Below are 18,215 nucleotides of genomic sequence, written 5' to 3' on the forward strand. Positions count from 1 at the left end.
ACGTATGAAATAAAAATATATATTTTTTTAATTTTTAAATTAATAAATTTTTTAATAAATTTTTTAATAAATTTTTTTTAATAAATTATTAATTTTTTAACAGCATAATTCGAATTATACTATGAATTACTGTGTGTAATTCGAACCAAGCTGGTTCGAATTACGTGTGTGCGTGTGTTTGTGTGTAATTCGAACCAAGCTGGTTCGAATTATGTGTGTGCATGTGTTTGTGTATAATTCGAATCAAGCTGGTTCGAATTATGTAGAAATAGAGTTCGAACCAAGTTGGTTCGAACTACATATAAATGTGCGTTGGTAGATTCATGAAGCAGTTTTCGTTTTGGCTTATTCACGTAAATTATTTTCTCCCTTGGCTTATTTCTGTTTTTTACCCTAAAATAAATGATAACTTATTTATATTTAAATTTTAAAAAATACGGATCGTTAGAGTCGTGAAGTCTATTCTTTGATAATAATTTTTTGTCAACAGGATCGTTCTAGTGTGTTTTATATTTTTATGCAAGACTTTCTTTTTCTTTTAATTAAATAATGCCATGTGTATTTCATGTGTTTGAAATCAGGTGTTACATAATTAGACTAGAAAACTACAGCACCCCAAAATATGCTAATCGTGATAGAGGTACTTACACTCCTAGCCATTTTGAATTGTTACAAACACTGAACCAACTCAGCATACTTGCAACATCAGCTGAATTATATCATATGTGCAAAATTTATTAGTTATAGAAGTGCCTGAGTTCATGCATCATGGTTTTTACCCTGCCTCGGAGCATTATATTATAGCAACTACTCAAAAGAAGATGGCAAAAATATCTTTTCATAAAGATGTTTTATTTAAAAGTATGATTTATTTATTTAGCCACGTTTTAAACAAAGACACACTTTTATATCATATTAAAATTTAACCATATAATCCAACATCCAAAAAAAAAAAAAAGATTTTCACATGAAGATAATTATAAAGTTTTCATTGTAGTATCTACCTTATATTATTAGGCTTTGTTAAGTTTCAAGTATATAGAATTGAGGCAGAGGGCCGAGACTCGCTAGAAGAAGGATTTTGGTTGCCTAAATCAGCATTATTAGGAGCCTGCAGCTGCTCCAGTAATGTAACAACTTCATCTATCTTTGGCCTGAAACGGGGTGATGATGATATGCATCGCAAGGTGAGTGTGGCTAGTTCATAGGCTTCCTCAACTGAATACTGCCCTTCAAGATGCGTGTCCAAAACTTTTAAGACCTTGCATTTGTTAGCCAGGTATGGTCTAACCCACTCCATCAGATTGAGTTGCCCAGTTGGTCGATTCCTATCGATCAGCCTCTCGCCGGTAAACATTTCAAGTAGGACTACTCCGAAATTGTAGACAGTAGCCTTAGCAGTAGAATGGCCTGCACTAACATTGTGTTTAGCCAACTAACCAAAAAGATATTAATCATGAATTAATATCATAGTAATATTACATGACTAAAAAATATTATTATTTTAGATCAATATTTGGCTTTTAATAGTTTGCACCCACATTTACAAGAGTTTACACACATAAAACACATAATTTACACCTATATTAGAGTTTAAACATAGCTTGCACCCACATTTATTAGAATTTACCCACATTAGTAAAATTTATTTGTTAAAGACAATTTCATTGTTGTGTTGACCAAATGATAACCAAAATTATTGAAAACTGCTGGTCTCCAAGATTTTCTGTTAATATAAATTGGGATCAAAAGTTGTTCAGCAACTTGAAACCAACCGTACCAGTTAAAAAAATTTCGGGAGCTATATATCTACCAGAGATGAACTCCGTGGCAAAGGCATGACCTATGTTGCTTATCTGTCCATGCTTTGGCAACCCAAAGACCGAAAGTTTTGCATTGTAATTCTGTAACCAAATCAAGAAATATATTCAGTTATGATGTCCAAATAATTACCCCTGCTTTTAACAAATTACCAAAACACTGTGTCATGAATCTGTCATATACTGCAAGCACATACTGAGTCAAGTAAGACATTGGTAGTGTTAAAATGAACACACATCAATTTTGTTTCTGCACTGTGAAGGAATGCAAGCCCTTTGGCTACATGAAGAGCAACCTTTAAACGGAGACTCCATGATAGAGGTTGTAAGAGTGAGTGTCCTGCTACAATAGTATATCCAAATGTTAAAACTAGTCCTAAGTTGAACTTTTAAGAGTATGTGCAATGATGGGGCAGAAAATACTCACTCCTGCTGAACAAATGATTGTCCAAACTACCGCGAGGCATAAACTCATAGACGAGAAGGCGGTGTTTATTTTCAAGGCAATATCCAATCAACCTCACTAGATGAGGATGAGAAAATTGTCCATGATAGTTTACTTCGGCCTGAAAATGAAAAATAAACTAACATAAGCAAGGCTGCGTTTGTTTACAGAACACTGAAACATGGACACAGAAACACAAAATATAAAATTACTAATTTTTGTGTCTCTATCTTATCATATTTTCAAAACCAAATGCAGTCCAAGGGACATAAACTCACCAACCACTCCGTGTGATCCGGTAAGCCACTTTGTTTAAGTCTCTTCACCGCAATACCAATGCCAGTGCCAGGTTTGGCAGGCATCAAAGAATTCTCATCAATCCAACCCTTAAAAACAGAACCAAAACCACCTCCTAACAAACTGTTCGGATGGAAATTTCTTGTGGCTTTCTTAAGTTCTGATAAACTAAAGCTCTTTAAATTAGAACAGTGAAAGATCTCTCCCTCTCTCTTAACTTTAACTTGGGCGCTCAGACAAACTCCCATTCTAGAAACAACTTCCTCAATTACTGAATCATTGTTCGTGCATAGATTTTGATTGCGGATGGTAGCTCATGACGTTCAGCCAAAAGTCCATCATAAAATTATGATAGATTACCTGCACAATAAACATGCAGAAAAATCTAATCAATTTAAACAATTTTCTACACATAAGACATTTAGTTCAGCATATGCAGCAATAAATTCAACAAATTAGCATAACATCAAGTCATAACACACTATAAAACATAAGATATAGAACTTAAACTAAAAACTCAAAAGAAACACCAAAGTCATTGTCTCATCATGTTCTTAATTCTTAAACCAACAAATGACGAGGTTTATAATTTATAACACGGAACCTATGGGAAAAGAAAAAAAGGGCTAGCAACACTGGAACAGAAACTGAGTTACGAACCACAGAGAGAGGGAAGAGAACGCAAGAGAGAGGTGGCAATAGAGGAAACTGAATTGGTTAAGAAAATGATGATTGTGGGTTTATGGTGTATTCAAAACAATTCCAAATGATAGACCTACAATGAGACCAAAGTCATTGTATGCTTCAAGATTATGATTCGTGGAATGAGACGGGGAATGTTTTGATGGATAAATATATATAGAGAGAAACAAAATGGTCTCCAAGTCCCGACTGATTCAATGACGGAAAAGAAGTAGCAGACCCTCCTTGTAGCGTGTCAACTTCGAAACAAATCATCTTCACGTAATTTCCTAAACTAGACAAATTACGGTCTACTTAATTTTCCCTAATCCATAGTCTACTCCCTAAATTGAATAAGAACAAACCACTGGTCTCCTTAATGCTTCCGACTTCCGAGTACACACTACTGTGCAAATAAATAAGACCAATTCTATGGTGCGAATGACTTGGGCCTAAATTTTGTCTAACTTTTTTTTGTAGTAAATTTTAAATTTTTTAAAAATTATTTATTTTTATATCTTTTAAATTAAATATTGATTTTTAACTCTTTTTAGTGAATAGGCACCACATTTTAAGTACCATAATATTCACCAATAAATAAAGAGCTAGGAAGCACCGACATTTTGTCGAGTTGCCGTACACGCACTCATCAATACGTCTGACACGCGTGTTGTGTTTAACTGTGTTTTAATAAAAAAATAAAAATATATTTTTAGATATATTTAGACATATTTAAATACCATCATGTATCAATGTGTCTAATATTATTCTTAATATGTATTCTTGAAATAAATTTAGAAATAATATATATTATTATTTATTAAAAAAATATTTTAAATATTTTATATAATTAAAATAAAACTTTAAAAATAACTAAAAAATTAATTTATATTTTAATATCAATAAACGGGCCTGCTACACATACAAGCAATAAGGCCTTACAAGTCTTACAAGCCCCAAGCCTACACACATTCCAGACGCGCACTAATTAGATTGAATGGAGCGTAACATTCACGCGCTCCCACTCAAACGGTTACGCTTCGCTTCGAGTAAACCACCCCTTAATGGCAGACTCTTCAACTTCTCAAAGCAATTCAAAGAAAACGCAACCCTTCCATTTTCGAGCAAAATTCGAAAATCAAGATATACAACTCGTCGCTAACCTTCGAAACCTCCATCAACACACCATCAAACTCTCGATCAAGAATCTCCAGAGAAAACAAAGCTATAATACTCAAGGTACGTTACATTACGATTCTTGTATATTTTCCGGATTACGAACTAGGTTTTATTGTTCATCTACGTTGTTGTATGTTTCACTGTTCTTCTTGCTCTACATCTCATTTTACAGTTTATAATGTTCTAGGTTTTACTGTTATTCTTGGTTCTATGTTACACTGTTCTTCTTCGTTCTTGTAGGTGTTACTGTTCTTGTTGTTCTAGATCTTCTGGTAGCTGATTTTTGGGGGTATATTCCGTAGATTGGTGGGTGTATATGGAGTAATTTGTTGGGTGTATATGGCATAAAATGTAGGGTGTATATTTCTGAACTGATATACTGTAATAGTCAGCACTTGCTTATATTTGCTTGTCCATGGGTGTATATTGCTTGACCTTGTAATGTTGCTTGATATTGATGCATGTTTGAGTGATACCTGACTGATATATATGGATGTATCTGAATCATATCTATGGGTGTATCTTACTGTTATCAATGAGTGTATCTGACTCATATATATGGGTGTATCTTACTGATATCTTTGCGTGTATCTGACTCATATATATGGGTGTATCTTACTGATATCTTTGGGTGTATCTGACTCATATATATGCGTGTATCTTACTGTTATCAATGGGTGTATCTGACTCATATATATGGGTGTATCTTACTGATATCTTTGGGTGTATTTTTCATTTCAGAGAAAATGACAGCGAGAAACCAACCTGGAAGAAATGTAAGAACAAATATATGTCTTACATGAAATCAGTTTTATATAATAGATATATATCTGACTATAATTTTATTTTTGTCTTACAGCAAACAAAAGACCTTAAGTGTGCCACACATCTCCTAAGTGATAAATTCAGAAACATGAGTGAGGAGAAGAAGGCGATTGTGAGGGATCTGGGATTCGGTGGTTTGATATTGCTAGACCTTATATTTTCTCTGAAATGAAAAATACCCATAGATATGATTCAATATACACCCAAACTGTCTGTGCTGTATTCAAAATGTATGAATTACAGGTACTATAATATGAAGAAAAACATCAAATCAAATATACACCCATAACCTGCGATTTTTTACACCCAACAAAAGTTGAATATACACCCTGAAATCTATCCCCCGCCCTGAACCCTAAACACTTAAAACCTAAACCCTTACCCCTAACCTGTAAACCCTAAAACCCTGAACCCTAATATTATATATATGTATCTATATGTAAAATGTGAATCACAAGAAAATTCAGAAAAATACACCCAAAAGAACAGTGCTTTTACACCCAAATTCTGTAACTATACAACCAAAGAGTTATCCCCTGCTCCTGGTACCCTGAACTGATAATTCATAACATGTCCTTGATATTGGCTAGAATTTGAATGCACCACTGATGCGGCATCAAACAAGTTTATCTGAATATAAGAAACTCACATATTAGCTAAACTATTAACGAGAAAAATAAACTCAATCACCACAAATTTAAAGAACATTACTTTTACCTCGCTTAAAACTTTCGTTTTCTTCTTCTTTGTGGCATTTGCGATCTGTTTGTCCAACTTTGAACCTAGCCTATTTTTTGGACGTCCTCTTGTTCGAATCCTTGGCGGGCTTTGAAGCTCGTTAACGGATTCCAAGTTGGCGTCTTCGTGAGATAAAGAAGATGTCCCCTTCCTTTTGGCTTTTAATGATTCCATCTCAGCCATGATGTTATCGTACGCACGGTGCAGAATTACAGTCAGCTCCTCTGATTCGGATGCAAATTCGCAAATATTTTGTGAACGAAAAACCAATTGGTCAAACCTCTTGCTTCTTGGCTCCAATAGTGGCTCATCGTGGCTGCTCTTGATGTGTGTGTGTCGCCTCTTTACCTTCTTGCTCCATCGTTCCAGTATATATCTCGGTGACACTTGGCTTACTCGTTCAAAGCTTAACACGCTTAGTGCGTGACGACAAAGTATACCTCTCGACTCGAATAATAAGCATTGGCATTTTACCTTGGCTGCAACTGAGTCGTAAGTAACCACAAACTTGTTGAATATTGAGCTGGAAACTTGTTCTCCGACTTTGTATACTGAATAGCCTAGAGCGGAATTCGTTAATCTGGTGATGCAATTCGCCCTTCCTCTGAATTGCGCTTGGACTTCCCTAAACTTTTGATGAGTGTACACATCTTGAAACTGAGCTTCAATGGAGGATTTGGTTGCACACGGAATGACCGTATGAAAATCTGCAGCATCTGATTCTCTCTCTGCCTGCTCCCGGCTTCCGAGGCAATTATCGTATTGTTTGACGAACTGAATAAGCGAGCTGTTCCGGGTGATAAACTTGTTAAAAAATGAATGCATGCTCTCGCTCCTTTGTGTGCTTCTCATCCCTGCCCAGAAGTGGTGATCCAGATAGATAGGAACCCATATATGACGGTCTTCATACAGATCTGCATAATACACCCAAACACAGACTATAAATTCACCCGAAAAAAAATGTAAGTTACACCTCTGCTGCAGATTTTTAACAAACATTACCTGAAAGCCACTTGTTGTCCACAAGACCAAAATTCAGCAGGAAATCATTCCAATTCCTATCGAATGAGTCTTTGCTATGAGAGTTCCAAACAACTTGGCTCATTTCTTGTTCGATATCTGCATGTCCCTTGTACCCATTTAATTTGCTTGGTATCTTCTTCATGATGTGCCAAATACACCAACGGTGAATTGTTGTTGGCATACAGGCCTCTAAAGCCCTTTTCATTGATGCGCATTGATCGGTGAGAAATCCTTTTGGAGCGTTTCCTCCCATGCAACGAAGCCAACATTCAAATAACCATTTGAATGATTCAATTTCTTCGTTTTTCATCAAAGAGCATCCGAGAAGTGTTGACTGACCGTGGTGATTCACCCCGACAAAAAAACCACAAACCAAATTATACCTGAAACAAATTTCCATAGTGCAGAATGCAAAATCATTAGGTACACCCAACAAATGCTTCGTATACACCCAAAAAAATAGCCAATATACACCTCTGCTGCGGATTCATAAAAATACGTTAATTTAGCATCATAAACAGGGACAGTTTGTTACCTGTTTGTATTGTAGGTGGTGTCAAATGAAATAACGTCTCCGAAATACTCAAAGGCAGCTCTACTTCTTGCATCGGCCCAAAAAGCCAGCTTAATCGATTGATCCTCCTCGAGTTCGAGCTCAAAAAAGAAATTCTGATTCTTCTCTTTCATTCTTAACAAATATTTCCCGAATTCCTTTGCATCTTCTTGTTCGGAAACATTCCGCACTTCCTTGGTAATGTAATTCCTCACATCCTTTTCGATAAAATTTAACTCGCGGTGACCCCTGGCAGCCGCAACAAATGATTGGTAGGTTTTGCTTGGTCTGATACCGGCCTCCTCGTTATTCTCTATTGTACGACGAATGGACATGCTTAGTTCCCTGTGCTGTTTGAGCATCTCTGCTTTACTTGGACAGCAGGGGTGTGAATGATCCAGTACAACCTTTGAAATGATCTAAGCACCGACATCATTCAATGTGTGTATATAAATTCTTGCAGGACAGTTTAAACCGGCTGTCGGATTAGTCTTCTCGGTCGGAGATATTTTAGATTTCCATTTTCCCTCTCTGCTACATGTAATCAATTGATTCTTAATCTCGTTTTCCTTCCTATTTGTGCTCTGAACTCTTGTAGAAAAACCTGCAGCCTTGGCATAGTTCCTGTAAAATTTTCCAGCATCTTCAAGGGTGGTAAAGGTCATTCCAACCTTCGGAACAAACTGGTCATCAATAACAGAGAGAGGCTGCAGAATACACCATGTCAAAAACTAAAAATACACCCAATCATTGCTGATATAATACACCCGAACCGCAACAACTCAACTAAAATAACAAAAAAAAAACCATAGACTGTAAATACACAAGTTGCAGAATACACCATGTCAAAAACTAAAAACACACCCAATCATGTCTGATATAATACACCCGAACGACAACAACTCAGCTAAAAACAGAAAAACCCATAAACTGTAAATACACCCACACTTCTCGCAAAAATACACCCAAAAAAGTTCTGATCTACACCCGAGCGTCTGCTATAAATTCCAGATAATTAATCAAAATTAATACATTACATTCAATCGACAGATTCATGTTAACGTGTTACTTCAATGTTCAGGAATTTTTCAGCTACACAATGCTATTCAAATGACTGCAACAAAATTCAGAGTATGTAAATCAAACCTCAGGGACTTCGTTAGATTCAAATTCATAATCCACTTCGCCCTGATTCAGCTGACAATCTGAGCTTGAATCATCCATAATCTTCAAAACGAGTTCAAACTTTGATTTCAGAAAACAACAAATCAAATAGAAAACGAAGCTGGAGTTGCATAGAGAAGAACTAACGTAAATGACGAAGAACATACCAGTGAGAAAGGAGAGGAAAAGAACGACGGAGAAGAAGGAGAGAAGACGCGCGAGAAGAAGAACGAGCAAATCCGCAAATAACGAAAACGAAGAAGGAAAGAAATCTTTTAAATTTGGTAGTTAGATAAAAGCGGGAGCCCTAATATAGCGCGTGTATACGACGTATGTGTAGCAGCGCGTTTTGGATTTTATTTGTTAATGAACTTGTAAAGCATACAAGCCATTAGGGCTTGTATGTAGAGCTTTTCTGATCAATAAAATATCAAAATATCATTACAATTTATCTAAAAAGTATTTTATATTTTATATATGTGTATCCTCGTATTTTATAAGATTTTAAAATTTGTATGTCGACGTATTCCGTATCATGTCTCATATCCGTATCAGTGTTCATGCGTCATAGATAAAAAGAACAATGCTAAATATACTGCAAATATTATTATTAGTCACCAATAATAATTTACCGAGTATGTCCTATTTTTCAATTTATTTTGAAATTTCAAAATATGCAAGAATAAACCAACAAAAAAAAACAATTTAATTTCTACCGAGAAGTATCAAGTAGTTCACTGAGAGTAGCTCACCGAGCTACCTCTACAAGGGGAAAAGGAATTTTAAAAAAAAAAAAATGTGTGGTACTGTGGTTCATATAATGTTTTTAAATTTTTAGAAACATTACATTATAAATCTTCTACTAGAAATTTTTAACGTAAATTTTTCAAGAACGTAAAAACATTTCACTAGCAAACAACTCTAACAAATTTAGATTGCCCAAAATTAGATCGACAAAATATGTATGTCTTACAAAAAAGATAACATAATCAACACAATTAATTATGTATTTAAATTATTTTTTATAAAATAAAAAAATGTATATTTAGTTGTTTAAAAAATATTAATATCAAAATAGTATTTATCATAAAAGATATACTCGCAGTGAAATTATTAATTAATATAGATTACTATATACTAAATATTGTTTACAAAATTCAACTCTCTCAATTTAGATCTCACCGTGTGGACCTGTATATCAATTATGTTCATATCATTTTGACTCTTTATCTTAGGTAAATTATTTTGGTTAACTTGTTAACTAATACAACTTTTAAATATAAAATTCAAAGAAAGACTAAAGAAGTTTGGTCATTAAGGTTTTTTATAGTATTATTACGAATCTAGTGCAATTGTTCAAGTCTATAAATTACTTGATAAGTTAAGTTACAAAACCATATTTGTGTTACTATATCAGACAAAATACCAAGTCTTAGTGCACAACTCGTTTCCCCTTTACACCTTTAGTTATGGCGGATGAAATCATTAACACCAACTAGGCTTTTCTACAACAACATTCTTGTCATTCAATTCCTGAATTGTCCAAATTTATGTTTTACGATGGGTAACCGGAGATTAATGGGTTGGACTTATAAGGTTAGCCCAAACGTTAGGAGGAGGTAGTCTCCGACTTGGTTTTGCATCTGGGAGCCGTCGCCCGACTTGTGTGTATGAAGGAATGGGGGGTGGTACCTGTAAAGACACTTCGATGCCTAAGTCAGCAAAGGGTTTAGCAGATTTTAAAAGTATTGGAACCTAGAGATACCTGAGGGGTATCAGTGTATTTTATAGTGGTGAACCAATAACCACCGTTAGAGTAATTCTACCTTTTAAAGTGGGTAACCGTCCCTTTATCTTAGGGAAGTTGAGATATGGCTCCTGGAAGTGGGTTGAGAGATTTTATGGGTAGTTACTTATTTGAATAAGTGTTATCTGCCAGCTATATCCTTCGATCTCGACTTCTTTGGAGTGGAGTCTTGACGGAAGAAAAATGTCGGTAAAGATTTCACAAAAATTATCGCGTTGCAAGTATAGTCTAAACCGACAATTAAACCTCAATCAAAATTTAATTTGTTTGTCACTAAAGTAAACCCAATAAAAATAAACCGAAGTATTTAAACCTCGGGTCGTCTCTCAAGGAATTGTAGGGAAGTGTAGTTATTATTGGTTATGAGAAAGTATATTTTTGGATTTTGAAATAAGGAACAAGTAATGTAAATGATAAGGAAATAAAATAACAATTAAGAAAAGTCCTAGCAAGGATTAATAATTGAAATTCCTATCCCCATTATCATAGTCACTTGTGATGATAATTGTATTTTACTCTCACTTAGTTAACCTCTAACAATTGAAGGTAGGTCAAGTAAACAATTCAACTTGAGTTCACAAGTCCTAATCAAAGACTAGAGTTAGTGAAGTTCAAGCCAACTAGCAACTTTCAATCACCAACCAACAAGAGACTTTGACAATTCAAGAGTTTCCAAATTACTCAATCTAAGCTAAGAACATAAAAAACTAATTTAAAATCCAACCAAACATTTTATCAAACACTTGGTGGGTACAAAATAAAAGCATGGAAAATTAACAAGAGATAATAAAATCTAAACAACCAATTGCAAGGAATCAATAACAACAAATAAAGAAAGAAGCCATAAACATGAAACATAAAATTGCATTAAAAGGGAATTGAAAGTAATATAAGAGTTCATAAACTAAATGGGCAAAATAAATGAATCAATAAGATAAGTAGATAACTAAAGTGCTAAAATAAGTAAGAGTAGAAGAAAACTAATTAAACTAAGATAGAAATTTGAAATTGAGAAGAACTAAAAGAAACTCTAAAACCTAGATAGAGGAGAGAGCCTCTCTCTAGAAAACTACATCTAAAACCTAAAGTTGTGTCAATAGAGTGTGAATGAATGATTCTCCCAGCTTCACTCTGCAGCCTCTAATATGTATTTTCGGGCTTAGAACTGGGCCAAAAACAGCCCAGAAATCACCCTAGCGTTTTCTGTAAATTGCAGCATGTGACGCTCTGTCACGCGTACGCGTCGTTGGTCATTTTCCCGGTCACGCGTACGCATCATCCACGCGTACGCGTCGCTTGCCTGATGCGCTGGTCATGCGTACGCGTCGTCCATGCGTGCACGTCGTTGCCAGCTTCTCAAAACATCAATTTCTTGTGTTCCTTCCACTTTTGCATGCTTCCTTTCTATCCTCTAACCCATTCTTGCCCTGAAAAATCTGAAATCACTTAACACACATATCACGGCATCAAATGATAATAAGAGAGAATTAAAAATCAGTAATTTAAGGCTAAAGAAGCATGTTTTCAATCAAAGCACAAAATTAGAAAGGAAAATGTAAAACATGCAATTTATATGCATAAGTGTGAGAATAATGGATAAAATTTGCTCAATTCAATACAAAATAAACCGTAAAATAGCGGTTTATCAATCTCCCCACACTTAAACATTAGCATGTCCTCATGCTAAGCTCAAGAGAAGCTATAAAGAGTGAGATGAATGGTAAAACTTATGAAATGCAACCTATCTATATGAATGCAACTAAATGCAAAATGCTTCTACCTACTTGGTTAAAAGTAAATAAATTTTTCAAGAACAAATATGAATTAGATCTCACTAATTCAAATCATGAAATAAAATACAAGTAAACTTGCAAGAAGAAAGCTTATGAAAGCCGGAAACAAAGAATCGAGCATTGAACCCTCACCGGAAGTGTATACACTCTAATCACTCAAGTGTTTAAGGTTCGATTCTCTCAATTCTCTACTAACCTTGCTTTCTAAGACTTGCTCTTCTTCTACCAATCAACAGAAATTTAATGCACAAATACACATATCAAGAGGTCTTTTAAGGGTTGTAATGAGGTTAGGGTCAAGGTAAGATTGTATTTGGTCAAGTGGACTATAATCAGAATCCTTGATTAATCTAAACTTTTCACCTAACTTAAGACAACCCATGTAATTAGAATATAAAATTCAACTACCCATTAACTATCTTTTCCACATGTTCATGCATCCCAATTTTGAATACAGTACATATGCATTGCTATCATCATTTATTTTGGGACATTTTGTCCCCTTTTATTATTATTATTTTTTTCTTTTTTTTTCTCTTTTTTTTTATATTTTTTTCGTATTTTTCTCAATGCGTATGATTAAGGTATTGAATGCATGAATATATTCTCAACATTTTTTTCACATTTTAATAAAAATACACAACACCCAATTCCCAAACCAAACGTTTTCAAACCCAATTTCCCCACACTTAATTCATGAGCACTCTCACTAGTCTAAGCTAACCAAGAATTCAAATTAAGGACATTGTTTTTCGCTTAGAGTTAATGATGTGCTAAAATAAAGAACAAAAGGGGTGAAATAGGCTCAATATTGGTTTGCAAAGGATAATGAAATGGTAAGGCCATATGGGTATGTAAGCTCAGTGAAACAAGGCCTCAATCATATAGGTGCATGCATACATCAAACAATGGAAATATAGAATTAAGCAACACAAAGATCACAATTCTAGAAAGAAGAACACACACCAAAACAGAATATTAGTTGATAAAATGCAACCAATGAAATAGCCTCAAAATCTCACTGATTTGTGTTCTAGCTCAAAACTATGTTCCAAAAAAAAATTTCTTCAAACAAGTTCAATAAAAGTGTCAATTCAAATTAGTGAAATGCTATAGAATAGTTTCTTGGAAAATAATTCATCACTTCAACCAAGTAGTACATACATGCAAGCAATGAACTACACATGCAATCTATCATGCAATCAACTCATTAACAAAGAAAACTAAACATTGGTGTTGAAAAGAAAGTAACTAACCCACGGAAGTCGGTATCGACCTCCCCACACTTAAAGATTGCACCGTCCTCGGTGCATGCAAAGATGTGCAAGTGGACGGGTGGCTACAACTGATGCCTTTTCTCCAAAGCTTGTGCAGATGGACTTATTTGTTGCCCCATTGAGAAGCTTTTCCTTTTCCCTCCCGATGGCTATCCTGAAAGAAGATAAAAAGAAAGAAATGTAACCCAGAAACAAAGATAAGAAAACAAATAAAATATGGGTGGGTTACTGCCGAATAATGAGGGTCTCAACTACATGGTAGCTACAACATGCAAGTGAGAAAACAGTAGAAGCACATGGCATATCAATAGTGTAAAAAAAATTGCAACAATGGGAGAGAGAGTGGGTCATGAAAGACAGTATAAGTGCACATCGATGCAAATGGAATACAAGTATCATAAAAAATTAGCATTGACCTATGAATAATAATACCCAACAATTTAAAACAAGTCACGAAGTACCAAAATAATGCAAGAAAAGATGCAACAGTTGAATAAAAATATTTAACACCAATAGAAAAATAATAAACTTAGAAAAGACAACAAAAACATGCACAAAGTAAAAATGCAATGAATTAAAGTATACAAATATAAGAAGTAAAAGAGAATGAAAAATAATAAGGATGAGAAGTTAAAGAAATGAAGAAGAAGAAAGTAAGAGAGGAAGAGGAAAGAAGGAGAAAGGAGAGAAGAAAGGAGAAAGAAATGAAAAACAGGGCGCAACGCGTAAGCGTCGCCCACGCGTACGCGTGGGTTGCAGTAAGAAGAAGTGACGCGTAAGCGTCGTCCAGGCATGCGCGTGGATGCCCCAAAATGAAAAATGACGCGTGAGCGTCGGTCACGCATACGCGTGACTACTGTCCGTGCCAGACACACGGTTGCAGCACACCTCCAGCCCAACTCTCTGTCCAATTACCACACTACGCCAATTTTCATTCCACGCGTACGCGTCGCTGACGCTTACGCGTGGATTGGCAAAATTGCAGGTGACGCGTATGCATGGGTCACGCGTACGCGTGGGGTGGCTTGTGCGCCAAGCACCCCCTTCAGCACAGTTCCAACGTAAGTTTCTGTTCATTTGAGTGAAGAGCAAAATTCCATTCGACGTGTGCGCGTCGGCCACGCGCACACGTGAGCTTCCCCCCGTTTTTTTAATAAACTAACAAGCTGCCAAGATAAATCCAAATATTATTAAACCAGTAAAACCACAACTTAAACTAAATAATTCTAACTAAAAATAAAAATTCAATTTATTACCAACATAAATAAAAGATAAAATTGGAAGAGTTTACCATGGTGGAGTATCTCCCACCTAGCACTTTTAGTTAAAGTCCTTAAGTTGGACAGTTGGTGAGCTCCTTGTCATGGTGGCTTGTGCTTGAACTCATCTTGAAACTTCCACCAACGCTTGGACTTCCAATAAGCTTCAACATTCCCAAGTGAAGTCACCAAGCCTCGATGAAGTTCTTTACAAGTTTTGAGCTCCCAAAATTGATCATCATGTATGCCGAGATCCCAAATCCTGTTTCTACACCCGTCCTCAAGTTGATCATTATTGTTCCAACCGGGTGGCAAGCAATCCGAATTCTCAATGCAATACCAAACTCTTCTCTTAGATCCCAGCAAGTGATCACTAGTCCAACCCTTGCATCTAGCTCTTGAAATCTCAACCTTGATGAGTCTCGATTTGTAATTCCAACCACTAAACATCCTTCTCTTTCGCTTCATTCCACAAAGCCTCCTAAGTTAGCCATCGGTTTCAAGAATACCAAACGCAAGTGGGATAGTAAAGCGAATAGAGATAAGTTTTACCCACTCAAATGAAGTAGTAGATGGCAGCCTAGGTAGAGAAGTCTCCAACGATCTTGACAAAGCATATTCAACTCTCGTCCATCCTTTTCGAAGGACTTCTACCTCCACATCATTCTCAAACTCAATCAGAGAAGGTTCTTCATACCCAAGGAGTTCATTTGCGGATGTAGATTCATCACTAGAAAGACTTGATTCATGATCATCATCACCAAGGGAACTTGCCTCTTGATCTATTCCATCCAATTCTTCATAAGGAATATGCATTGGAGGTTGTGCACTAGCATCCTCAACATCGATTTCAAGCTTCTTGGAGGAATACTCTTCTACTCTAGATTCCCATGGAGGTTCAGCATCTCCTAAGTCTTCAACCACTTTTTCCTCTTCAACTATTACGGCTTCCTCCACTTGCTCCAAGATGAAGTCACGTTCCTCACTTTCCACCGGAGTTTCTAGTGTCTCCTTCATGCTACACTCTTCTATTGATTCTCTACATGTAGCTATGGGAGTTCCTTGAGTGTCCAAACGTTGGGAAGCTAATCGACTTACTACCTCAGTCAAGGCAGCCGTGAATTCTAGTACCTCCCTTTGCATCTCTCTTTGCTCTTGAAGAAGAACACCAAGAGTGTCATCCATTGGAGATTGGGGTGGATATGAGGGTTCATTGATTGGGAGGAAAGGTTCATGATAGGAAGGTGGTTCATCACTCTCCATCTCTTCCACTTGTTGTAAAACACACTTCAGTCCTTGGTTCTCACATGGGTCGAACTTTTGACGGATGGTTGCTTGAAGTCGATCCATTGCTTCCTTGAGACGATCCTTTGACTCTTGTTCTGCTTGATGATAAACTCCGATTTTGTGGTTTATCTTGTGTTTAATTTGGGGGATTTTATCAACTTTTCTCACATTTATTCAATGAAATAGTATGGTTTTGTAATTCTCCCTAAATTTGTGCTTAAATGTAAAGACATACTTTTTAGGCCTTAAAGTAGCTAAATTTAATTCACTTTAATTCCATTCGATACCTTGATATGTTTGTTAAGTGATTTTAGGTTTAGAAGGCAAAGATTGGATTGAAGGAATGAGGGAAGAGCATGTAAAGTGGGAGAACTCACGAAGAAATGAAGGAACTGCAAAGCTGTCAAGCCTGACCTCTTCGCACTCAATCGACCATAACTTGAGCTACAAAGGTTCAAATGAGGCGGTTCTAGTTGCGTTGAAAAGATAACATCCGGGGCTTCAAAATGATATAAAATTTTCCATAGTTGCCTGATGTCTAGGGATGCGCACGTGCACTGTACGCGTGCGCGCTGATGGAGCAGCGTGGGTCCACTTTAAGCAATTCGTTGGGGGCGATTTCTGAAGCATTTTGGTTCCAATCTAACTCATTTCTGATGCTATTGAACCCAAGGATCGAGGGGGATATGAACCAAGTAGTCATAGTTTAGTTTTCATCATGTTTTAGGTGAGAATTCTAGAGAGAGAAGCTCTCCCTTCTCTCTAGAATTTAGGGTAGTTTAGATTTAATTTTCTTAAATCCAACTTTTAATTCTTGTTTTGCATCAACATTAGTATCCAGTTACACAGGAAATTTCTTAAAAGCTAGATTACACTGTGTTATAAGTCCTTGTCTCTTTAATCATAACTTGTAAAGATTTTGACTAAGGTTTTTTGTTTCTAGGTTTAGATAACAATATAACACAGTATTTTCTATGAAATTTTTTCTTTTTTTTTAATTTTATTTTATGGATTTAAGATCGCATATATAGTTATAGAGAAAAAAAAATACTAATGTTCCACAAAATTAAGTTTTGTGGAATCACTTTATGTTAAAGAATGTGTCACACCTAAAGTCCTAAACTTTGTTTTGGATGAACAGGGGGATCTACGTGACTACGTAATAGGACTTAAGGTGGAGTTATTGTAATGTCCAAATTTTCAAATAGGAGAATATATAAGAAAAAAAGTAACAGTTAAAAATAACATACTTCAGCTACATATTCATTCATCAATATATATTATGAGAGAATTTAATTTGATCACTGACCTTTTTTTTTCCCTAAACAACAGATTATATGAGACATTATGAACCTTGCAAACAAGAGTTCGGTGATTGGCCTCAAGCACTTCTTGCAATTGGAACCTTTGGGACTAATAGTAATAATCAGAAAGAAGATTCAGAAAAGACTAATAAGGCCAGAGCACTTCTCTCTACTTTCTCTTTGTCTCTCGCCATTAGCCCCCCATCGCCACTATTCACCACCGCCACCCTCACTCACTCTCATTGTTGGTCACTGGTACGGATTTTCTAACCACAACTTACCGGCAAGTGTACCGGGTCGTACCAAGTAATAAATTCAAGTGAGTGAGTATCGATCCCACGAGGATTAGTGGACTAAGCAAGCAATGATTGATTAATTGTTATAGTTAGACAAGTTGAAATGAGAGTTTTGAATATCAAATAGCATAAAAGACAGTGAATTAAGAAAACAAACAGTGAATGATTGAGAAAATAGTATGAGAAGAGAGTTAAGGCTTTGGAGTTGTTTACATTTTCATATTAACATTCAATGTCAACTACGTTGATCATGCAAAGATTGAGTTTATGGCAAATCCTAAGTGATTGAATTCCTATTCCTAGGCAATTCAATCTCCTCTAATCCAGCCAACCATCAATTCCTTGATCAATCAATTGTGTTAGAAGGTTAAGTTCAAAATCTGATTTATAAATCACACAATCCTTAAGAATCCAAAAATAATTCGATTATGTGTCATGTATCACATTAAATCCAGACAATTAAGGAG

At 35.7% G+C, this 18,215-nt stretch overlaps 1 protein-coding gene and 1 pseudogene across 3 annotated transcripts; both read right to left on the reverse strand.

The window, feature by feature from the left end:
• Positions 1-173: 173 nt before the first annotated feature.
• On the reverse strand, positions 174-3,450 carry LOC107627441 (putative serine/threonine-protein kinase PBL9). Of its 3 annotated transcripts, none has more exons than XM_088504913.1 (6): positions 3,223-3,450; positions 2,544-2,922; positions 2,248-2,386; positions 2,018-2,163; positions 1,814-1,904; positions 174-1,410 (listed from the first exon to the last, which is right to left on the reverse strand). In XM_088504913.1, the coding sequence occupies exons 2-6, from the start codon at positions 2,808-2,810 to the stop codon at positions 1,031-1,033; spliced, it is 1,023 nt and encodes a 340-aa protein (XP_088361039.1). In that variant the 5' UTR covers positions 2,811-2,922; positions 3,223-3,450; the 3' UTR covers positions 174-1,030. The 3 variants fall into 3 exon arrangements, with proteins under 3 accessions (XP_088361039.1, XP_088361038.1, XP_088361037.1); XM_088504912.1 differs by having other exon boundaries at positions 187-1,410; positions 1,781-1,904; positions 2,018-2,160; positions 3,223-3,445; XM_088504911.1 differs by having other exon boundaries at positions 190-1,410; positions 1,781-1,904; positions 3,223-3,444.
• Positions 3,451-14,963: 11,513 nt separating this feature from the next.
• LOC148574905 (uncharacterized) lies at positions 14,964-16,211 on the reverse strand (annotated as a pseudogene).
• Positions 16,212-18,215: the final 2,004 nt, after the last annotated feature.

The sequence above is a fragment of the Arachis ipaensis genome, chromosome B2, assembly GCF_059453495.1.
Source record: "Arachis ipaensis isolate K30076 ecotype BB chromosome B2, ASM5945349v1, whole genome shotgun sequence".
In the NCBI taxonomy this organism is placed as follows: domain Eukaryota; kingdom Viridiplantae; phylum Streptophyta; class Magnoliopsida; order Fabales; family Fabaceae; genus Arachis; species Arachis ipaensis.

Excerpts from the sequence above, each read along its gene's own strand:
- LOC107627441 (XM_088504911.1), bottom strand. The coding sequence starts at position 2,810 with ATGGGAGTTTGTCTGAGCGCCCAAGTTAAAGTTAAGAGAGAGGGAGAG. Across the intron at positions 2,387-2,543 it reads CGGATCACACGGAGTGGTTG|GCCGAAGTAAACTATCATGG; the intron begins GTGAGTTTATGT and ends TTTCATTTTCAG. Across the intron at positions 1,411-1,780 it reads TCCCGAAATTTTTTTAACTG|GCCATTCTACTGCTAAGGCT; the intron begins GTACGGTTGGTT and ends ATGTTAGTGCAG.